Source organism: Cheilinus undulatus, linkage group 17 (assembly GCF_018320785.1).
Source record: "Cheilinus undulatus linkage group 17, ASM1832078v1, whole genome shotgun sequence".
NCBI classification, from domain to species: Eukaryota; Metazoa; Chordata; class Actinopteri; order Labriformes; family Labridae; genus Cheilinus; species Cheilinus undulatus.
Window position 1 is genome coordinate 41300087 of NC_054881.1, and position 24669 is coordinate 41324755.

Below are 24669 nucleotides of genomic sequence, written 5' to 3' on the forward strand. Positions count from 1 at the left end.
GCCCCTTTTCAACATTTCGTTCCACTTTTCACCCATTTAAGCTACCTTTTGCCATTGATACCACTTTTTCCTACTTTCTTGCCCATTTTTGCTTTTTTTTGCATGTTTTTACCCATTTTTGCCAACTCAGGTTATCTTTTACCTTTTAATACCACATTTTTCCCTACATTTTTGCCCATTTTGAAACTTCTTTGCAACTTTTTACCCATTTTTGCCACTTTTATCCCATTTTTGCCCTTTTTCACCCTTTTTATCCCTTTTCACTTAGTCAAGCTACCTTTTTGCCATTTAATACCGTTTTTTTCCTTGTTTTTGCCCATTTTAGCCACTTCTTGTTGCCACTTTTATCCCATGTTTGCACTTTTTCACCCTTTTTTCTCCCTTTTCATCCATTTAAGCTACCTTATGCCATTTAGTACCACTTTTTACCCATTTTTTAGCCACTTATATCCCATTTTCCACTTTCTGCCCATTTAAGCTGCCTTTTGTAATTAAATACCACTTGTTTTCCTAGTTTTTGCCCATATTTGACTGCGTTTTGCCCATTTCAGTCACTTTTCACTCGTTTTTTTGCCACACTGTTGGCACTTTTGGACCATTTTATGCCAACTGTAACTCATTTTTTTGTCACTTCTCACCCATTTTCTGCTACTTTCTGACCCTTTTCCTCCCCATTTTTGCCCATTTTTGTTGCTTTTTGACCATTTTTGCCACCTTTAACTTATTGTTATTGCTACTTCAAGCTGTTTTTGCCACTTTTCACCACTTACATTGTGGCTCTTGCAAAGGTATTTTTCAACAGTTTGGCTCTTTGGTTGGGCAGGGTTGAGTAACACTGCGCTAATGCTTGTTACTGTTAGGGATGCACAGATGTATCGGTTTAAAATCAGACTCTGCCAATATTTCCTCTGTTAACAAACATCAGCCATGGGCCGAATTATGAGCCATGTTCGGATATCAGTCTGTCTGTTGTGGCCAATCAATTTTATGCTGGTATCTGGTATATCGAGCTGCTGAATTAAATAAGAGATTTTCACCAGACAAAATAAAGCGACCTGCTGGACAAACTCTGATCGTTTATGGTCCAAGGTGAGAGAAAATGTTGTCATAGTAGTGTTACACCAAAGGAATAGATTAAAAAACAGTGGAAATGGTCAAATCATTATCTTATGAATATCTTCCTTAATTTTTACAGTCAGCTCATCTCTAATTATAACAGACGGTTTTCAAATTTGGTTGGACTAAGAGAAGCAACACAACCTCGAAGCTATGTATCTCTCACTGGTCATTTCAATCAGGAGAGACTTAATATGAGTTTAACAATAATTTATTTTACTAATTGAATGAAAGAGTGTAGTGCAAAGTCCTTGGCAAATAGACTCCACTGCGACGATATCATATATTTGAATAGGTAGAGAAGCAAATGGCAGGAATAGGAAACCCCCCTTGAAGTTTAGACTCCACTGGTGGTGGTGTTGAGAGATGCATCAGATGAGAAGTAGACTTCTGAGAAGTTGCCCAGAAACCCAGGAATGCAGGACTAGATAAGCAGGAGACCTGTAAGGATCTGGACTAGATGCTGAATAACTGAATGGAAGTGGCTGGGGTGGAGGAGGGTTGCAGGGTTGAATGACAGATTTAAAATCTAACAGGTGCATGATGATTAGACAAACGGGGTGTGGCAGAATCTGATTAGCTGAGAACTTTGAAGAGTGAACGTCCATAATCAGCTGATCGTCAGAGTGGGAAGAGAGAAAGAATGGAAAAGGGATAGATGTGAATGAGGGGTGACTGTAGAATGAGCAGAAACAGTCTTTCTGCTGAACTTTCCTTGAGCTCCATATGTCTCTGCAGCCGTAGCACTGCAGCATCCTCCTCCATTCACCTCTGTAGTGACAAAGATGCTCAGTTAACTAAGCATTTTATACCATAAGAAACTATCTAGCTTAACGGACATTGTTAAAGTAAAACAGATAAGCAGGAATGAGAATTCATGACAGTCCTGGATTCTGGATTATTAGGCTTAGATTATTAAAAGAAGAAGAATGTGTATGTAAGGATGAGGCTGCTACTAACTGCTGAAACTCCTCTCCCCTTTCTAGGACTCGAAGCAGGTGGTGGAGTCCTACAAGTCCGGATTTGAGCCCCCAGGTGATGTGGAGTTCGAGGACTACGGCCAGGTCATGAAGAGAACAGCGTCAGAAACCAGCCTATCCAAAGAGGGAAAGGAGAAAACTGCCAGCAAGAGCAAGGGCAAACTGTGGCCTTTCATTAAGAACAAGAACAAGGTAACACACCAGTGAACACATTTACACCTGAACGTGACGCATCGATGCGCTTTTATTCACTCAGAGGTCACTGTAGACTTCACGGGGGTCGTTGTCTGGTGGGTGGAGGGCTGGAGGGATATTTTAGGATTTGTCTTGTAAATCTGTAGAAATACAGTGCCTATAAAAAGTACTCATCCCCTTTGGATGTCTTACCCTTTTACCCCATGGTCAGTATAATTTGGCTTTTTGACTTTAATGTCAGATTGGAAACAGATTTCTGCAAAAAAAAGTCAATTTAATAAAAGTGTGTTTGGTAAAATAAGTGATTGCTTGGATATTCAGCCCCTTAAAAGTGACTAACCTCAAGAGAGGTCCAGCCAATTGGTGCTAATAGTCTCACAATACTTCAGTATTACTGGCTACCATTACACCTTGATGACAAAAGAACACTCCAAGACACTTAGAGTAAAGGTGATTGAAAAGTACAAGTCAGGGGATAAAATCCCAGGCACAATCCCCCGGAGTTCAGTTAAATCAGGGGTGTCAAACTCAAGGCCTGGGGGCAAAATCCGGCCCGTGGTGCAGTTATACCCGGCCCACCAGATCATATGATATTTTTATCAGAACTGGCCCACCAGTATGAGGTCTGCAGGTTTCCTCCGATATAAAAATGTAAACTTAACCTTGATGATTTATAATATCCTTGTTGAGTCATAAAAATTAGAAAAAGTAAACAGTAAAAATAATTTAATAAAAAGTCGGGAAGATAGGAGAAAGTTGTGTTTTTTCTCTATATTTTCAATTTTGCATCTCACATGACTAAAAGTTATAGTTTTGACTGTTTATTTCACATTTTAACTTGTCATCTCATAACTTTGACTTTTTATGTCATATTTTGGCCTTATAGATTCACTATTTTACATTTTAAATCCTAGTTTGACATTTTAAAGTCATGATTTTGACTTTTATCTCAGTTATTTACCTTTAAAACTCCAAATTTTTAATGTTATCTCATATTCTGACATTTTAAATTCACGATTTTGATGTTTATCTCACATTTTGATTTTTAAATATCATGATTTTCAATTTTATCTCAGTTTTGCTAACATTTCAACTCCTAACTTTCACTTTAATCTAATTTTTTTTTACCCTTAAAACTCATGATTTTGAATTTTATTTTGAATTATATCTCATATTTCGACTGTTAAAAATCATGGTTTCAGTATTCTATCTCAAAATTTTCTTTTAAAAACATTATTTTGACTCTAAATGTCATGTTTTACCTTTAAAACTTAAAAGTTTGACTTTTATCTAAGATTTGGAGTTTTTAACTCATCATGTTGACCTTTTAATCTCAAAATCATTTAGGTTGACACTCAATGGTTAAATGTTGACCCTGTTAGGCCCTCATGTTAGACCCACATTCAGAATCCAGCCCCTGCTGTTACTGAGTTTGACACCCCTGAGTTGAATCCATCATCAGGAAATGGAAGGCATATGTAAATCTGCCTAGATCAGACCGTCCTCACAAACTGAGTGAGTGTACAAGAAGGAGACTAGTGAGAGAGGCCACCAAGACACCTAAGACTACTCTGAAGGAGTTCTAAGCTTCAGCAGCTGAGATGGGAGAGACTCTGCAGACAACAACTGCTGGCCGGGTTCTTCACCAGTCAGAGCTTTATGGGAGAGTGGCAAAGAGAAAGACACTGTTGAAGAAAACTCAGATTTAATCTGGACTAGTAGAAGAAAGTTCAAAAATGGTGCTTTTTGGCCACCACAAACTCACCACCCCCGCTTTGAAGCCCAGTGGTGGCAGCATCATGCTGTGGGGATGCTTCTCAGCAGAATATTTATGCAGGTAAAGAAGTTTTTGTCATAAAGCCAAATTATACCGACCATAATTGCTTTATAAGATCCAAAAAGGGTAAAACATCCAAAGGGGTTGAATACTTTTTTAGGCATTCTGTACGTGTTTGGTGTCACATTTTTAATATCTGCTCTGTTTCTAGCTCTGGTTGTGTTTAAATTTTATTTTTGTGTAGACCTTTTGTTAATTTCTGTTTAGAAATTTGTTGCTGGTTCACATTACTATTGCCATTTTTGTTGTTATGATTACTCGCCACCCGTCCCCCCCCTCCCTGGCAATCACCCTCACCGATATTGGGAGCCTCCCTTCCTCTGTAACACACACTAATGCATTTCTACCTCTGGATGGACTCAACTGGCAGACTTTAACTTGATCTAAAATAACTGTTTCCTGGTGTTCAGACTCCTTCAGTTTCCTGCTTCTGAACAGCAAAAAAACACGATCTTTTGACTGTCTTATGGGCTGGTGGCACTGTTGGTGTTGAAATAGGCCGATGCACGAGTGAGTAATCGGGTGTGTGTGTGTGGGAAAGACGGGCTGGAAGCAAGTGTGTGCAATCGTAAAGGAGAAACCCTGTGTAATTTAAGAAAGTGGTGTTTGAACTGTGTGCAACCTCAGAAAAAGTGAAGCACACTTATTCACAGATCACACAAATGCATGCAGCAACCACAGAAGCACATAATAAAATCAAACATTTTTAAGATAATTCAACTTTAAAGCACCATTGTTGAGTCTGGTGATTTTTCAGCCTTTTTATGTTTGAAAGAAGGGTTTCTAGATCACTTGCCCATGCATGCGCTGCTTCAATCTCCTAACTCTTCAACCCCCAGTGATGAATAATGCAGTCAGATGTTTTAGGACAGCAATAAGCAATTAAATTTTACTGTGATGATGACCTGAAAATTCAGCGGCTGATATCCTCGGGGATGTTCTATCTGGCATGTGTCGAGGTCGGGAAAGAGAGGATTAAAAAAGAAATGGTTTTCCAGAATGGAAGCCTGCATGCGCTTTGACTCAAACTCTTTGCTTTGTTGCAGCCGCTTGCTTTAACATTTTACGCTTCCTACTCACTCTGTTTTTGCTTTTCTTTAACAGTTTTTTATGTTTAATATGTTTGACATTTCCTCAACATAACTGACTAGGTTTGGCGTTCCTTTGGTTGTCTTTTACATTCTGTTTGGGTTTTTCTGTTGTGTGTTTAATTTTTTTAATATTTGTCCGAGGCTTATTTATTTCGTTTTGTGTTCCCTCCTCCTTTTTCCTCCTTCTTCCGTTCGATCTCGCCCCCTTTATTCTTCTTCTTCCATGTTGTTTTTCCTCCTCTTTTTCCTTCCTCCTCTACCGTCACGGCTCCCTCTCTTACTGGTAGCTTATGTCCCTGTTAACGTCCCCCCACCAGCCCCCACCTGCCCCCCCAGCCACATCCCCGCCCTCACCCTCTGCTGTTCCCAACGACTCCCAATCTCCCAAGCAGCAAAAGGAGCCCCTCTCCCACCGCCTCAACGACTTCATGGCCTCCAAACCCAAAATGCACTGCCTCCGGAGCCTGAGGCGAGGGGTAAGTGCGTGTCCAGCTAGCTTTGTGCATGTGTGCGTGTGCGTCTCTACACCTGAATCTGAGCTGTGGAACTGCAACACTGTATGGGTGAAGTCACATAAACATTGGCCCTCTCCCTGAGAGCATAAGGAAAAAGGACCAGCATCACAAAACTGCCTTTAAAAGTGGCAGTATAATTCATTTAACGGTAAAATGAGTGAGTGCTATCCCACAAAAGGCCTCCTATCTTCACTCATACAGTGCTCAGCCTGTTTTTTCTTCTCTGGCATGCTTACGTAGCGCTTAACTACCAATCCATGGTACTCATCTGACTCACCAACAGTCTCTCCATCGTCCCCTCATCTTTCACTTTAAGTCTGTACTCACAATGACAGTCCCTCCTTTTGCCCAACCTTCCCCTTTTTGATTAGCAAGACACCTAAGAGTCTTGGCAGCAGCATGGAGACTGCAGATGCTCCCTGCGCACTTTTCCTCTGCAGTCTTTGCTGGAGGCGGCGAATTGTTTTGATTGTTTTGCACATGAAACTCGGGGTGTAACGATCCGTCAGTATGGACCATATCATCGATAAAAAGTGGAAACATCAATCTAGATTCTGTGAGATGTAATTTTATTTTCAAGCCCTGCACTTCTGTGCCACTGTTTTCATCTGAGCAGCAGGAAGAAGCCAAAAAAAGCCTCCTTATAATGCTCAACTAATATCAGAGCCGAGCCAATACATCAGTTTTAGAACATATTTTTTCACAGTTTATCAACATGGTGGCTGATATCTGGAGTTTTTGTGCTTATCTGATTTAACTGTGTACCTATAAAGCTATGTAGGGATATTTACCAAGGCTGCCATTGCTGGAGGGCTCTACCTGCAATAATACAGTTCAGTCAGGAAACACACATCATTTTCGGTTGTACCTTTTCCTCTTTATTAGCAGTTATATACTCGCTCTTAGTGCAGGGACAGCATGTGTTCCTGCTCTTCCTGTGCCTACAGGGAGAGCCTAAGGCAGTGAGAGAAGCAGCAATAAACCCAGAGCAGATCAAAATCAGTGACAGCAGAATAACATTGATTAAATCAGATCAAGCATAAAGGAGGAGCCAGGGTGGAGGAAGGTTGCAAAAGCAGCTTGCAGAGGGAGCAGCATAGCATAGCCAAGCTAGAGCAGTTTAAATATGGCAGCATGAGTGCAATTAGCCAGTAGTGATGAGGGCTGCACTCTGATCTGAGAAAACAAGTCAATATAAACATAACCTAATATATGATTAATTTCTGAGACATGTGGTTCTGCAGTTAAGTAGTGTAAGTTTGATTTTTGTTTATAAAGGGTCTGTAAAACGTTTATTCACTGGCAGTGGCTTAGGCTTCCTGTCACATTTGTACCTGTCTGCTGCTCAAAATGGCGTAGAGAGGAAGGAGATACAGACTGAGATCATGCAGCAGCGTACATAGGCTAATAGAGGGAGATCATTGATTATACTGTTTAAAATGTTCTAACCCTTTAAGCGCCAAAGTCGCAAAACTGCATCAAGCAACATTGCTGAATTAAACAGGCTCTAGCTGCAAATATGGTGCCTAATGTTGTTACTACTTTACACCAGGAGATGGCGGACATGAGTAACTTCAATCCCAGCAGCATTTTTGGGTGTGTTTCTATTCAAAGTTTTGGAACTTATGGAGTTTGAAAGATGCACCCCCGCTCGATGAGACGAGTTGGAGCTTAACAGAGAGAAAGACAGCGAATTGTAGCATAAATACTCACAATGCCGGAAGGAATAGAGGAATATTCACCCTCTGACATGACGTTCAGTCGTCTGGTGAGACCATGGGTGAGACTGACAGTTCATCTGTTGGCACCAACAGGCACTCCGTGCGTTGTGACAGTCCACATGCAGCGAAGCTGATGCTTTGCCTCACTGTGCTTTCCACCCACTGGAGTGGGAGTAATTGGCGAATGCTGTAGTGGGGGGACGTGGGGATGTGGTGGGGGTATCTGGGGGCATCAAAACACCGTCAAAACACCGCAAATATTGATGGAGATTGGGAATAATGTGCAAATAAATCATTTTTCTTCACACTGATGGTTTAGAAAACCACGACACAGCTCCATTTAGGACAGTGAAAACTTCTTAAGGACTAAATCTGAAGTTTCAGTTTCATTCCAGCCATATATCACTGCTGTGTCAGGGGGCAGAATGGGAGGGGGTGATGTAGCAGGAGACTAGAAGTTATTGGGCCGATTCTATGATTAAACAGCTTTTGCAGATAGCCAGTACATTCTATTTCTTCATTAACTGAGATCACACACCCTTACATTAGACATATGGCAAACCACTGCCCCAGGCCAATCAGCTCTCTGAAATTACACCTCCGACCAGACGGTCATACAACAGGTGAGCCAACCCCCCTCGCAGTGAACCTCGAGTGTACACTTTATGTTATAAGTAACATTTATTAGTTTAAAGAATAAAACAGTTAAATAAAAGGTCACTGACTTCCTACCTGTGGGTAAAGGTGCTGTTACAAATGGTCTGAGAAGACAGAGGCTAGCACAGTGATAATCAACGCGTGGCTCTTAAATCACATGTGGCTCTTTTGTGATTATTTGTGGCTCTTTTATGTCTTAACTTGAAATATTATTCCCCCAGAAAACCTCAAAAAAGAAAACTTTGACCTCAGAAATGATCTATCAAGTCACATTCATCAGTTTATTTCCCACACCTGTACAGCAGGCTTTAATTGTCAACCATTATTTTTTGTCTGTATATTTTGATTGCCCTTATTAGTCATTTTTCCTCTTTTTGCTACCTTTAATCCAGTTTTGCTGCTTTCAGCCAATTTTTGCTACGACTTTGTTTCATTTTTGCCTATTTTTTACCATTTTATCTTGCTTTTTGCCCATTTTTTCCCAACTTTTTCTGCTTTTTGTCGACGTAGTTACTTTTCCCTAATTTTTTTTTGCAATTTATTGCCACTTTATGTCCATATTTTCCACCTGTTACTCCTTTTTCTGTCACTTTTCACCTATTTTTGCCACTTTCTACCCTTTTTGCCACTTTTCATCACTGAGATCACGGGTGTCAAACTCAAGGCTCAGGGGCCAAATATGGCCCACAGTGCAGTTGAACCCGGCCCGCGAGATCAAATCTTAATTAGAATTGGCCTGCTGCTATGAGGTCCAGTATAAAAATGTAAGTTTAACCTTGAATATTAAAAAAAAAAGCCTTGTTAAGTTATAAAAATCTGAGAAAGTAGACAGTAGAAATAGTTAGCTAAAAAGTCAGGAATGAGGGAATGAAATTAATTTGTGTTTTCATTTCATATTTTTATTTTGCATCCCAAGAATATGACTGACACATAGAATTTTGACTTTTAATTTTTATTTTGACCTTTTAAATTCGTAATTTTGATCTTTTTCTCTCATATGGTGGTCTTTTAGATTCGCAATTTTTCATTTAGATCAAATTTTGACCTTTTAAACTCCTACCTTTGACTTTTACTTCCATGTTTTCACTTTTTAAACTCCTTATCGACTTTTTAAACTCTTGATTTTGTATTTTATCTCATTTTTATCTTATCTCTTGACCTTTAAATGCATGATTTTAACTCTGTCTCATATATTTGCCTTTTAAAAACCTTATTTTGACTTTTAATTTTGTATTTTGAGCTTTAGGTCTTAAAAAGTTGACATTTTATCTCGGATTCATTGATGCTATGATATTTAATCTTTTTTTTTTTTTTGAGAAATCTTAAAATCATTTATCACCACAGTTTAATTTCCCCCAAAATTCATTACCTGTGAAAACACGGTTGAGTGTTTTCAGTAAAATCTTGACCCTGCTAGGCCCTCAGGTTAAACCTAAATCCAGATTTCGGCCCCTGCTGTGATTGAGTTTGACACCTCTGACCTAGACTGTGGCTCTTGCAAAGGTATTTTTCAATAATTTGGCGCTCTGATTGGGCAGGGTTGAGTAACATGGGGCTAGAACCTCATTTTAGGATGGTGCAGACACTGCAGAATTATGCAGTGTGAGTGTTTTTAGAATCTGCGTAATTTATTCTGAAAATCATGTTGCTCCTGATGTGCATAAAAGGCTTGACAAAATTCACCTCTGAATTATTTGCATTTTCCTGTAGATTGTTTGCGTTATCCTCAATGTGCAAAGGCCTTTATCATATAAATTTGGTAATTCTTTCATATAAAGTTGAGTGGTAGAATGGTTGGGAAATTAATTGATATTTAGATTAAATCTCAATATGTCGCAATTTTCAAATGGCAGAAGTAGTAGTATTTCTTCAACATGAATTATGTTAAAATACCAGCTTAATATGATTTTTGCAGCAGAGATGTTGCGCTTGCTCCAACGTCAGCAGCTGAGGTGTATCTGTTGTGTCACTTCACTTCAGCTGGAGTACCTAACTGCAGATTCAGAGAGGATATATTTTTGTCAGGTAGATGAAGTCACCTCTTGGGTAAATATTGATTTGTTTTCATGGTCAAACATGGAGGAAAAATGTCAGCAGTGTGGGAGTCTTCCATCCTTTCTTGTAAAGATGAGTGTCCTGCAGTTTGTGAGACATTTTCCTGGAAGATTTAAAAGGAAAGGGACGACTATCAACAGTTTTAACTGATTAAAAAGAAGGAGCAATACAAAACAAGTACAGGAATCGTCTTAATTTTTATATCAGATAGTTTAAGCCTTTTCACAGCTGGTGTGTCTCTAGTTGTGGCCAAACGCCAGCTGAGTCACTTCAGGAAGAGTCAAGGGGGACATCAAATCAGCCCCAGCCCAGGGTTTTAGTGGGCATCCTCACCAATTACTGGTCTGAAGTCCAGTCCAGCGTATGTTTGTACTGGGTCCAGTGGGCTTGGGGGGGGGGGGGGGGTCAGATCATGCTTTCCTGTCACACCCTCGTCTCTCCCTGACCTCAGGATTGGGCGGTACCTCACGTTTTCCTTCCGCAGCCCACAAATATAGCTTTTGTATGCGGTCATATTTAAAAAGGGCAGCAGTTACTCAAGGTAGAAAGTTTGTATCGATGCTATCCTGACGTCTGAAAAGGCTCCGAGAACAATAACGTGGGTGCGACGGCCCACTGAGAGAGCATATCGTAGAGGAAATGATTGAAGGTCAGCAGAAGAAAGGGGAAGTGTGTATTTTTCTCAAGCAGGAAGTGCACGTTTCTAAAAGCGGAAGCGCTGAAACGGCTCTCAAGCCGAGCGATAAAAAAGGGGTTAAATCACATGGATTGTTTTTGAGTTGACACAGGTAAAAGCGATGGAAGTCTGACCTTACTGTAACATTTAGACCACGATAAAAAAGTCAAAATGAAGTCCACAACAGGTCAGAAGCTCTGTCACCACAGAGAGGGCTTCCTTTCTAAACCGATCACCTTTATCCATAATTCCATCGTATCAAATATGCATATTTCTATGTCTCATAGCAGAGGCTTGTCTGTGCTTTTCATGTCTATAGATGTTTTTATAGAGCACATTTTAACCACCCTATTTCTCTCTGTTTAAGATTAAAGCCACCACATTTAAAGGTCTGTGAAAAGAAGCAGAAGGTGCGTGATTAATCCGGTAAAATAACAAGAAGTCATTCAGGGACAGCCGCCCTACTGCCTCACTGACTCAGACAGCTGAGACTAAGTCCTCTAAACAGCTGATTTTAATTCTTTTAGTTCAACAGCTTAAACCAAGCTGACTAGCTGCACTTTATCACCTGAATCACAGAACCTGTGAGCGTTTAAAAAGGGAGGCTTAATTGTAGTGAAGGATCAGCTGTAGGGCTGGGCAATTCATTGAAAATTTGATTAAACCGCGATATGGCCTGCTGCAATTTTCAAATCGCAGAGGGTGTAGTAATTCCTCAACCTGAAATTTGTGTCAAAATACCAGTTTAATTTTTTTGTTTTTTTTTCAGCAGAGATGTTATGCATAACATACTATGCAATTATTCAAGGGCCATTTTTAGAATAGTCTACATTTTTGTACTTTTTTCTTATAAATGACATAAAAAACCACTCCCTTTCAGACAACAGTTCATATCCAATATGCTATATGAGTCAAATCATCATATATAGATATTTTTATTCAAAATTGATCAGCCCTTGTTTAATCTAATATTGTGTTGCTTATAATATAGACTTATTTATTGCTTTTGTGTAACAGAAAACACATAAAATGAGGAACTTAAGACATAATCGCATGTCAAATCACAGTCGCAATTTTGGGGGGAAAAAAGACAATTAGATTATTTTCCTAAATCCTTCAGCCCTAATCTGCAGGTTTAGAAATGCATTTTAAAGTGCAATCATTTGAATTACTTGAATTGATGAAAAATAAACCACATTTTGTGATGCCACTTGACAGCACATGCTTTAAATCCATAGTGTGGTCAGGTGATTTTATAAAGTAGAAATTAAAGGCTCTTCCAGCAGAGTTTCAGTCCAAAAATTTATCCTGATTTTCCTTGTTTCTAGCTAAAACTGCTCTGAAGTTCACTGTCTAATGCCGAGGTCAGACTACACCACATTCTTGTCTATTAGGATATTCAAAAATGTCATAGCAGACATTACCCCCCCGGGGGGTCCTGGACCCCAGGGTGGAAACGAATTCTCTATGTTTTCCGTGTTATACCTCATCTTAGTAGGCTGCTTGTTAAGATAAAGTGGCTGGTAAAAATGTGAGTGGGTGGTAGATTTTTGATTACACCAGCTAATGTGGCAGGTAGGAGGTAAAAGCTAGCGTCAAGCTAATGCTAACCACAGTTACTCTACAGCAGTGGTTCCCAACCATTTTGCCTTAGAGCCCCCCTACTCGTATTTAAGGCAAAGCTGAGGCCCCCCAAAACATACACAAAAAATTCTCAACATACCAGCTTAAAAAATCAACATCCATTAAAGTGTTTCACCAATAACACCTAAGAAAATGGCTGAACATGTGTTTTACTTACTAAAAGACCATTTTAAAGAGTTTCATCATCATTTTACTAAATATATGCAAATCTAATTCTGACGATCTCAGAGCAGAGCAAGCCTTGCACCCCCTCTGTGGTCTTTGGTGCCCCCCCGTGGGGGGTAACCGACCCCAGGTCAGTCTTTCGTGGTCGTCCCGTTACAGTACAGACCTCTACAGTCTGTTTAAACATGACTTTATTGTGTGCAGACCTCTCTGTGCTCTCAGCATCACTAATGTGAGGCAACAAATCCTAGAAGACAGACAGGAAAATCAAACATGATCTTTTGTACTTTGTACCAGAAGGCCTTAAAGTGTCCCAGATGTGGCCTTAATTAATAAAACTACACTGGAAAAAAAGCTGATTATAAAGCAGACTGGTCCCAGAACCCTACGACTGCTGGAACGTGCTATAATCATGCTCAAAACATGTAGTCTGACCTCGGTATAAAGGGATAGAGTGGATTTTTGCAAGAAATAAGAGCGAGATAAACAGAAGGATTCTTTTTTTGCTACTTTTCTGGGTTCAGATGGTACCAGTTTAGCTAATTAAGAACTACTAGGTGCCACAGGTAAACTAGAGAGCAGTGGTGATCTCTTCAGATTCACAGGTTGGGAAACACTGACATGTCTGAAGTCTAAGTGGTGTTAAAGTTACGTTTATATATCTCTTTAAAAGGCGAGAGCGGAGGAGGTGGCATACTGTTAATGTATTTGTGTTATTTAGGCAGCATGCAGGAATTTTCTAGCAGTTCTTGAGAATAAAATAGAGTAGAACTACTAAATGTAGGTGCCCAGACTATATTTGTTTTGCTGTTTGCTGTTTCGTCACAGCTATTTTACTGATGTTTAAAAATCTGGTAATGTGAAATCCCATGGCTTAGCTGTCTCTTCAATTACAGCTACAAAAACGTCACTTAATAAGTCCTGATTAAGGTTTTTAGACTCAACAGATGTGATATAAATCTACTTAAATGAAGAAAACAGGGTTGTATTCCTCCCATCTCCTGCAAAGAAACCTAAGTATCACCGTCAGGATCAGATTAGTCGTACCAGAGGAGGTGGTGTTCTGTGTCTCCCTGCACAGCGGAGGCACGTCTACCCCCTGCAGGAGAGCCTTTGTGTGGTGCATATTAGCCATCTCCATCCATCCACAGCAGCCTCACATGTGTGTGTGTCTTGTGCTAGCGCTAAAAAGCCTATGAGCGTGTAGAGTATAAGAGCTTTAAGACGGTCGGTGCTGATTTCACTGACCACGCTGTGTTCTCTCTGACAACCACTGCAGCAGCAATCCCCGCGCTCGCTCATTTGTCACAAAGAGCTTATGAAGAGGACTCTGGGTCGACCCACATATGCTTTCGAAGCAAGGCAATATGTTGTAAGTGTGTATGTGACGGGCATGTGTTCATGTGAGCAGGTAAAGGAAGTGTGAATGAGGAGCGCTCAGAAGCCATGCACGGCACATGCAGTAGCCTCAATAATACAATTGAATTATGGGAGATGTCCCACTCTAAGATGACGATGTTCACCTTTAATGAGACAAATTTCCCTCACAAAGAGGCTAGTGTGTGTATGCCTTTCTGGGAGTTGGTCACATGGCCGTGTCACGTGTTAAACCCGGACGAATGATCAGAGGAGATGATGACTTCATCCCACATCACATGTATATGCTTTAGGGTTTCTTGTTGCTCGTCATCCCCGCAGCTGATTTAGGGCTTTCCCTCCCCACTGAGCATCAACAAGGGGTCAATTCACAAAGTGTCACAAGCACCTGAGGCACAGGGGGGATTATGGGTGTGAGGATGCTAATTCATCCGAGGAAAATCAACCCCCCTTAGTCTCACTTTAACCTTTATGCAGTAAAAGGCGAAGTGCTGGTCACACTTTGGGTCTGGGTTCAGCCTACATTACCCAGAATTCACCCCTCCAGGGCTTTATATGTGCTGGTGTGCCATACTGCAGCAATGTTTATGTCTTTAAGGGCTGAAATATATCTGTGTATCTGTGTCTGTCTGAGTGATGGAAGGAGTTTAGGTTCATCTGAGGACGAGGGCGCGGCATTTATAAGACTTTTAAGACTCACACTGAAGATGGCGCTTACCTTGAACATATTTAGCACAATGTAGTTTAATTTTGCAGGAGAAGGTGCTCTAGAGTGGTTGGAGTGGTTCATCTCATATACACTTAAAGCTACAGTATCTGAGAAAGGACCAGTAAAGAAATATTTTACAATTAGTTTATTTACACACAAACACTTACAAAAATCAATACACATTGTTTACATGTATATTTGTCATGAAGATCCTCATTTTTCAGTGTAGATGCATGGCAAGAGGAAGTAAATAAATGTAACACAGAAAGTAAATAAATTTGTGTTTGGTAGATTATTTCTTTGTTGCTGCTTGGCAATAGATCTTATACCACTGGAAAGTCAATTTATTTCCTTTTTAAATGGTGCCACATTTGTAAGGATCATGCATTTGTGGGATGAGCAGCAGAGCTGAATATGTGAGTTGCACCCATGATAAATTTGCCATATCTTTTCTGCCAGTGCCAAACAGCTGATTCTGCTACTGACTCTTGAATCTCTCATCAGCCTGGTCACACACTGCTGTGGGATGACATCCCATCCTCCAACTAGCTTTTGTTGCCAGTCAGCCAGTGTGTTTTTTTTGGTCACTCTGGCACAGACAAGCTAATCCCACAAGTGTTCAGCGGGGTTGAGGTCAGGACTGCTGACAGGCCATTCCATCCTCTCCACTCCCAAATTCTGGAGGTAGTCTCTGGTAAACCCCGCTCTGGGGGGATGAGCGTTGCCATCTTAAGTTGGGCTTACACCAAAAGATTTTCACAGTCACAGATTAAAAAATGAAAGTCTTTAGTAAATTTTAGTAGTCTTACTGGAGTCACGGCGCACGCCGTCATCTCTATCGTTAAGTTTAAGGTGGTAATCTGCGCTGTTTTATATCAGTCTTTTCCTAGTCTTGGACTTGCGATCATATCAAAGGTGTTTGATATGATTGCAAGTGGCAGTGACGTAACACTATCAACAACCAATGACAAAACCGGAAACAGAACACCTGCTGGTCAAAACAACCACAAAAGCGGCAGAGCGGCATGGATGGCAGAAACACCGGCAGTGAAACGTCGAAGGTCCCAACCAATGTAGACCGTCCAGAAAGTGGAGCGGCTGGTGGAGCGTGGGCAGATCAGCCCAGCCTGTTCGATGTGAATTGTCCAACATATCATGACAGAGTGGTAAAGGAAAAGAGATGGACTGACATTTCAGAAGCTCTGCAAATAAAAAAATTGCCAAAAGAACCTAGTAGTAGTCTTGCAAATAGTGACCCTGCAAGATTCACAGTCTTCGTAAAATCTCAGTCTGAGAGTAGGCTGTGACTAAAAACTGTAAAAACGTGTCTCATATTCCACATGTTCAGGTTCCAGTGCACATGTTGCCGACACCAGCGCAAACGGGCCTGGTGGTGAAGGGCAGTCATGACAGGCCTCCTGGCAGCCCTATGAGACCAGAGATTGGCTGTGTGCAGTCTGATCTGGATCGTCTGGGCAGAGAACCGTCAGCCATGTTGCTCTGCAAACCTTGACTGCAGATCTGTGGAAGACAGCCTACAGTTTCTAAGTCTGACAGGGCAGGGAAACTGTCTTCTTGGGATGCCCACTTCATGGTCGGCTCCTGACATCCCTCATTCTATGGAACTTGACCTTCAGTTTAGAGACGATACTAGGGCTCACTCCAAATTATGCTGCAACTTGGTTTTGCAGATTACCAGCTTAAAGTTGCCCTATCGCACATGCCCGCTCTAGCAGGGTCCATGCTCATGCCTGGGGGCACCAGAGTAGCAACAGTAATTTTTAATGCGTGTAGCCCACATGCTCAGCTCTGTTGCTCATCCCACAAATGCATGTTCCTTACAAACGTGGTTCCATTTAAAAGGGAAATAAACAGGCTTTCGAACGGTGTAAGATTTATTGCCAAGCAGCAACAGAGATAAAATCTACCAAACACAAATTTCCTTCATTTTTGTGCTAAGTTTAGTTCCTCAAATGCCAACATGATAAAAAATCAAGCCCAAGAAATACTTTCTTGTCTTTGAGGACTGCTTAATTCTGTGTTACAGCTTGTTTTTAAGCCTAAAATGATCAGCTTGGGTTAATGAAGGCACTTTAAAGAGGGACAGTAGCCTACCTGTTATGCCAACTTACTTTATGTTCAGAGGCTGTTGTCACTGACTGTGATGAACCTGGTTTAAATCTGCTTTCCCACTCTATCAAGCCCAAAAATCATCTTAAAAAGTCACTTAAACTGTTTAAAAGACAGTGCTTTTGAGTTTTCTTGTGATTTTTATGTTCATTTGTCACTTTGCAGAAAGAAAACCATCCTTAGTCAAGTTCTTCCAGTTCTCCTCTGACTTATTATCTCAGTAGAAACACAAACAAGGCTCAGTCTAGATCCACTTAGTTGGAAAGCACCTTTATCTTGAGAAAGAGAGTCCTACAGAAAGCCCCCTTCATGAGTTCATGTGAAAACCTAAATCTGTTTGGTACTTTCTGAGTAAAGCTTACCACGAGTGAAGTGTGACAAACTACAGAGGTGGGGAGGTGAGAGTGAGGATCAAAAAGCAGAGCTGACTGTAAAAGGCCATTCCAGGTGCTTGACTCGATTAGTAGACTAAAGTGAGTGAGCACCTCCAGTGCACCAGCCTGTGAGCCTTTAACAGGATTACAAGTCATCTGCTGCAGCTCGACCAGCGGATGGTTGCTAAAACGCTCTGTACTCTGGTCTCTGTGATTAAAACATAACCAAATCCTCACAGAAATCTCTTCATTAAAGCATTTAATCCAACAAACAGCCATTTATTTTGTTCCTTTGCTTTCTTTTTTGGGTTAAATATTTTTTACTGCCTTGTTAAGCTTTTTTTATTTGTAGTATGGATTAGAGTTTCCTTTTTAAAAGGGAGTCTGGTTTTCAAAGCGTCTCTCCAGCTTGTCTGTTTCTGCCTCCATGTTGACGTTTGGACCTGCTGACACATGCTTTTGGCGCCCTCTGCTGTCGTTTTTGATGTAACGGCGGCAAAGAGGGATAAAGAAGTAAAGGGCACATTCATCCCTGTTGCATCCATTCTCCCCTTACTTCTTTCTCTACATTTACTTCCATCTACCTTCCTTTTTTGTTTCTCATTATTTACCTCATGCTTGTGCTATAGGTTGGGGTTTTTAACCAACTTTTTACTCATTTTTCATTCATGCATCACACTAAAATGTTAAACTTCACCGTATTGGAAAAGAGAGGGGCCAAACGATGAGAATGCTGCTTAAAGAGCTTTTCATAGCACAGCTAGCATAAAAATCTTAAGCCTCTAAGCGGTTCAGTCTCTTTTCCTTGAATGGTGAAGTTTGGCAGAGCAAAGGGTGTGCATAATCCTCATTTGTGCAATTTGTATTGATGACCAAAATGATCAGAAATTTCTCCTGATGCTGACATTTGTCTGTTGTCTCTTTCTCTCTCCCGCTCCTTGCCATTTCTCTCTCCTCTCCCCCCCATGAAGCTTTCTCTCAAGCTGGTAAGCATGACCGTATAACCGCACGACCATAGCGGCATGACCATGTCACAAGCATGTCACGTCCTCCCCGTAACACATTGTTAATAACGCTGTGTACGCCGTTTTTTTTTTTTTTTTTTTTTGTTAATTTTGGATTTTAATTTTTGCCGTGACACAGCGATGGACCCCAGACTTGTCCTTGTCTTTATATGTGTGTTAATTTGTTTTTTTGTTTTTTTTGTTTTGTTTGTTTTTATGTCGTGTTTGTGTTCATGTCTCTCCCCGACTGTATCTGTGGTCTCTGTGGCGCAGATCACACTCAATTCCCACGTCCGGAATCTCATTGAGGTGATCAGATTTACTCAATGTTTTACCCGTCTGTGTCCTAGTCCGTCTGGTAGTCCTCCTTGTCTCGATGGATCGTGTGTCCTCATAACAAATACTAATCTGATACCGTGTAGTATTTGATCACTCATATTCTTACACTGCATGCTCATTTGATGATGATAAGGAATGCTGTTCCCTTAATCTGATGTACTGAGAGATGACTGTAGGATTAAATCAGCTCTACGTATCTTTAATGAATCATTAATACTAAAAAGATTACATGAATAGTCTTAGAATATGTGATAATCGTCTTGCTGAGAGTCTCATTTCTGCATGCTAACTATGAAGCTACAACAGCAAAGTTTAGCTGAGCATTAAGATTGGAAATACTGGCTAAAGACAGTGGCATTCACTTTTTCTCATTTTGTCATGTTGCAGCCTGATGCTACAGCATTCAGCATTCAGTCCCTTTGCAAAAAAAAAAAAAACTGTGAACAACTGTGAAACTGCTGACATCAGAGCAAAAACCAAGCCATGAGGTTAAGGGAGCGGCCTGCAGAGCTCAGAGACAGGATTGTTGCAATGCACAGATCTGGGGAAGGCTACAAAGAAGCTCTGCTGCACTAAAAAGTTCCCAAGAGCTCAGTGGCCTCCATAATTCCCAAATGGAAGAAGTTTAGCACAACCAAGACTCTTTTTTATTGCCTTTTAGAACATTAACAGCAATGAAAAAGTTACAAATAATAAGAGAAAACAAAACTAAATAGTACTCTAAAATAAAAGTAAAAAGAATATACCAACCATTCAACTAAAATACACACATAAAAAACAAAACAACGACAAACAAAAATAGTAAATTAGAGGAAACATTCACAGGGTAATTATTGACAGTGGCCATCTCCAGTGTCCACGGATAATCCTACAACCCTTCTGCACCATATAGTCTGTTGAGTTGATAAACCCCTTCTGTAATTATACCCAGTATGCAAAGTGCAGGGCTCTGAAATAAGTTTGTTCTGATTATTTTGTTTAGAAATAAAATTATGTTCTACCATAAATTCAGTGTCATTTGGCATTCATATAACATATGTGGCACAACCAAGACTCTTAAAAGAGCTGGTCATCAGGCCAAACTGAGCAATCAGGAGAAAGGTGACCAGGAACCTGATGGTAACTCTGGCTGAGCTCCAGAGATCCTGAGTGGAGATGGAACAAAGTTCCAGGAGGAAACCAGGGGAGAAGGACCTTAGTAAGAGTCTTTTTGCAAACACCATGCAGGCTGGCATGTGTTTTGCAATGACGAGAAGCTTCCGTCCAGCTACTTTGCTGTAAAGACCAGACCAGCGGAGGGCTGTAGTGATGGTTGTCCTTCTAGAACTTTGTCCCATCTCCACACAGGATCTCTGGAGCTCAGTCAGAGTGACCATCAGGTTCTTTGCTACCTCTTTTTCTTAGTCCCCGCTTCCTTCTCAGTTTGGACGGGCGACCAGGTCTTAGAAGAGTCCTGGTTGTGCCAGACTTCTTCCATTTGAGAATTATGAAGCCCCAGATCTGTTCCTGGCAACAATCCTGTCTCTGAGTTCTGCAGTTCCTTTTACCTCATGGTTTGGTTTTTGCACTGGTATGCATCGTCAGCTGTGAGGCTTTCTATAGAGAGGTAATTCAATTAACCACTGGTGGACTCTACTGTGTAGAAACATCTCAGCAAGATCTAGAGAAATGGGAGGAACCTGAGCTCAATTTCCAATGTTTTTGCAAATGGTCTGAATGCACATTAGTTCTGAGTGTCCATTGATGAGAATAAAAATTATGTTTTTGGCTGTAGCATCATCATTCTGAATGCACTGTTTGTTGCTAAAAAGTGTAATCTCCCCCTTGTGGCTAACTGTAGAATAGGCGGTAGGAACTGATCTCACTCTTGAATGCCTAGAATTAGATGCTTTTTGAGGAAAATGAAAATAATTCAACAATAATATGTTAATTAGACCAAAATATTTAATTTAGTTTGTTTGAAGCATTATTTAATCAAACAGCTGTCCCTTATATGAACATCATGGATGGCCTCAGCCACAGGAAGAAGAGTGCAACTATTTGATTTAACTTCCTTAAGTGCATTGCCAAATAACTGTAGCCTACATGTAGATTTATTTCTCAGAATGTAGAAACCTATTGTGTTTCTTTGCAGAGTTTTTTTAAATGCTAGACTAAGCTCTCTATCAGCTACCTTTATGTTTAGCATGCAGACATGGGAATATATCAGTGCATGAACACCAGCACTAAGCTAACGTAGCTCATATGTAGCTTTTAACATGATCAAATCAATTCCTAACTCCACACAAAAATATTTTGATTATTCTCTAAATGTATCACCCTGCAGAAAGGGCAGACGTGTCCCCATAGTTGTAGTCTGGCTTTGCATCCTCGTGATTTCATGTGTTATGGAGAACGTAGAGAGTGAGCATGTGTAGTCTCTAACACGTACCTCCACACTGAACTTGATCATTGAGAAAAAGCAGCATGACTCTGCATGATTATTCACACAGTCTTTGTTATCTTGCATGCCCGGTAAGTGTTGCGTGATGATTCAGGGAGACGGGGTAAGGTTGCCATGGTAATCTAGCTGCTGTGTTTGACCTGGCTTGCGTGTAGTGAATCCTGTAGCTCCAGCAGTCAATATCCCATGGTGCCGCTGTTACCCGTCTCAACGAGATTCATTTAGGCCTTCACCTGTTCAGTCCATGGACGGATAGTCCTGAATCTGCACATGCTCTGTTGAACCATAAAGTGTTAATAATTAATGACATGAAACTTTCAGACTGCAAAAATAGGAACCTTCTATGAATCCCAGCTGTACTTTACTTCATCAGTGTCAGATTTCTACAAAGTAATGTCAACTAAATAAAAATATGTAATGTAAAATAAGTGCATAAATATTCACCCCCTTAAATTGACTGACCCAGTTCAACAACTGGTGTTAGTAGTCTCACAATTAGTGAAATGGGGATCACCTGAGTACAGTAAATGTGTCTCAAGTGGTATAAATTCACCTGTGTCTAGGAGGTCCAGTCACTGGCTAATCAGTATTCCAGGCTACCATTACACCATGAAGACAAAAGAACACTTCAAGCTGCTCAGAGAAAAGGTGATTAAAAAGTATAAGTCAGGATGGATACAAAAACATTTCTAAGGCCTTGAACATCCCCAGAGTTCAGTTAAATCTATCATCAAGTAATGGAAGGAATATGGCACATGTGGAAATCTGCCTAGATCAGGTCATTCTAAGAAAAAAAACTGAGTGAGCGTGCAAGAAGGAGACTAGTGAGAGAGGCCACCAAGACACCTATGACTACTCTGAAGGCAAAGAGAAAGCCACTGTTGAAGAAAACTCAGGTCAAATCTGGACTACAGTTCCCCAAAACGCATGTAGGAGACTCCATGGTCAAGTGGAAGAAAGCTTTTTGGTCTGATGAGACCGAAATGGAACTTTTTGGCCATCAGAAAAGACGCCAAACACTGCACATCATCATAAACACACCATGCCCACAGTGGTGGCATGGTGTTTTTATGATGGTGTGGCTTGTAAAGGTAGAGGGTAGATAATTCTGGAGTGGCCGAGTAAAAGGCCAGTAAAATTGGCCTATCCACACAGACTCAGAGCTGAGATTGCAGCCAAAGGTGACTCTACTAAATAACTGATTTAAAGGGAGTGAATATTTATGAAGTCACTTATTTTACAGTACATATTTTTATTTTATTGACACTTCTTTATAGAAGTGGATGTTAAAGAGGTAAGCGGAGCTAATCCATTTCATTTGGAATGATTATTTGGTCTGTATGGAGGCCTGTGGTTGGCTGAAGGGGATTAAAGTGACATCAACACTTTTAGGAAAACTATCAGGCAAAAACCTGTAGATTTATTAGGGCTTCATGATTGATTTTAGAAATGAATGCGTCACAGTCTTGATGTTGAGCTCTTTTAGGACCCATATAGACCAGCTAGCACCTGAGTTCAAGTATTCTTCAGGTTTTAAATACTGATGCATAAAGCCCACAGAATGTCTGAAAGACTGCCTGGAAGTGTGACTCATCAGGTCAGACTGGAAACCTTCTCATCAGGAAATCTGACACCTGGCCAGATCAACAAACCTCTCACTCTTGCAACCTTTAGTTCAAGAACACACTGCCTCAAAGCCATTAGTCAGCTCCTACTGGAACACTATCTGAGCAGTAATATTATTACTATATTACATTTCTGATGCTTTGATAGAGAGCACTAGATTAGGGCAGAGACTGAATAGGTGAAAGGCCTCAAGTCTACAGACAAATATCCCAGCTCTCAATGTGTTAGCGAGCAGCTGCAGTATCTCCTTTAGGAGAATTATTAGAGCATAAAAGGAGCTCAATTTGGGTTTTCAGTTTATCCCTGACCTCTGTCTCACAGGGTCTACAACAAAAGGGAGATACTGCAACTAACTAGAGAATACCCCTAAAAAACCAGCAGCACAACTAATGATGAAAAATCTAAGTTGGATTTTCTCTATCTTACGGCTTCTTACTATATTTTTGTTCCCACTTTCTATTCCTCCTTTCTGTAATCACAGGGATCTGGGCCTGAGGACTTCAGCCACCTGCCACCAGAACAGAGGAGGAAGAAGCTGCAGGCCAAGCTGGATGAGCTGAACAAAGATATCCAGAAAGAAATGGACCAGAGGTAGCTTTTCATATAAACTTTGCTTCAGAGATGACTTTGCTGGTGCCTAAAGTTGTATTTTTTAGGGATACCACTTTTTTTTCCAGACAAAGCACAAGCACCAATACAAATCTGGGTGCTTGATAATACAAAAAATATTATTAAAATTGTTTTGAAAGTCAGATCAGATGGTATTCATCCCTTCTCCACAATTTATCAGTGACTTTGACTGCATGCTCACATTATAGGAGGCCAACATTATGCTTCAAAATGACATGAAGAACAGTGTCTGCAATTTTTTTATGAGTATAAGTACTTAAGCTTAGTATTGGCATTGCATTTTGTCTAGACTTCAGCTAGTGTGATTTATTTGTTTCCTCAGGGACGCCCTGACTAAAATGAAAGACGTGTACGTGAAGAACCCTCAGATGGGAGACCCGGCCAGCGTCGATCCCCGGCTATCAGAAATAAGCCAGACCATCGAGAAGCTCCAGTCTGAAGTGCAGAAATTTGAAGTGAGTTCGGTGCCTGTCTGAGCTCTCGTTACTGTGGGAGTGTTAGTGTTGGCAGGGATTCCTTGTTTGGTTTACGTGAGTCAGTAAATAATGACGAGTGCAAACGTGGATCTCCAGCTGGGGTTCTTCCAGAGAAGTATGCCGCTCGTCCATATTTGGAGAAGACGAGATGCAGCTGGAGAGAGCTGACTGCAGCTCTGTACAGAGAGAGAAGCCCATCAACCTTGTGATAAAAAAATCACGTATGAGACCTGATAAGGAAGAAAGTTGCCTCTACAGCATTCAGTCATTCCTGATAGTTGATACATAGGAGGGCAACATCCTACTTATTCCATGGGACTTGCTTAAAACCAAAAATAGACCATGTTGCTTTCTATGTCATGCATTTTGCAACCAAAATAAGGTCTTTCTCCATCTTTAGTCTATAACTTTATAATATAATTTTACCTCCACAAGAACATCATTTAGCGGTGTAGCTCAGGCAGAAGACTGAAGTCATTTACTGTAGTCACCACCTCCTCAGTGACAAATCATGACCCAAATTTCTGACTTTTTTCAATCATTACCAAATGTATTACTGAAAAATGAGGCTGTTTGGGCGAGATGTAATAACATTACAAAGGAACCGAGGCATTTCCTACAAAGTAAAAGCACATCAAAAACCTTCTGCCACACGTTTCTTCCAAGCACACATCTGCCACCTACTGAAAGTAGCTTTGCGACCCACTTTGGGCCTGGATCCACCAGAGAACCAAGGGTTGACATGCATTGTTAAGCCAAGCAAAGTTTATAGTGTGATTTGGCAAATGAGTGAGCGAGTTGACTCTGGGGTGAGGCGGGGGGGCGTCTTAGCTCCTTAGCTCTTCTGTTCCTGGGTAGACTGGATAATGTGAAAGGGACCAGGGAGAGCGTACTGTGGAGCTGTCATTT

The 24669-nt window shown here is 40.8% G+C and overlaps 1 protein-coding gene across 15 annotated transcripts in view; it reads left to right on the forward strand.

The window, feature by feature from the left end:
* Window positions 1-24669, forward strand: part of LOC121525056 (formin-binding protein 1) — a 124839-nt gene that overhangs the window by 91295 nt on the left and 8875 nt on the right. For 5 of the 15 annotated variants that reach the window (XM_041810794.1, XM_041810786.1, XM_041810787.1 and 2 more), the window contains exons 9-13: window positions 2103-2288; window positions 5507-5695; window positions 18520-18555; window positions 23136-23245; window positions 23607-23739. In XM_041810794.1, the coding sequence (XP_041666728.1) occupies window positions 2103-2288; window positions 5507-5695; window positions 18520-18555; window positions 23136-23245; window positions 23607-23739 (654 nt within the window). Of the gene's footprint in view, window positions 1-2102; window positions 2289-5506; window positions 5696-18213; window positions 18229-18519; window positions 18556-23135; window positions 23246-23606; window positions 23740-24669 lie in introns of all 15 variants that reach the window. The other 10 variants (XM_041810789.1, XM_041810792.1, XM_041810790.1 and 7 more) reach the window with 10 other exon arrangements.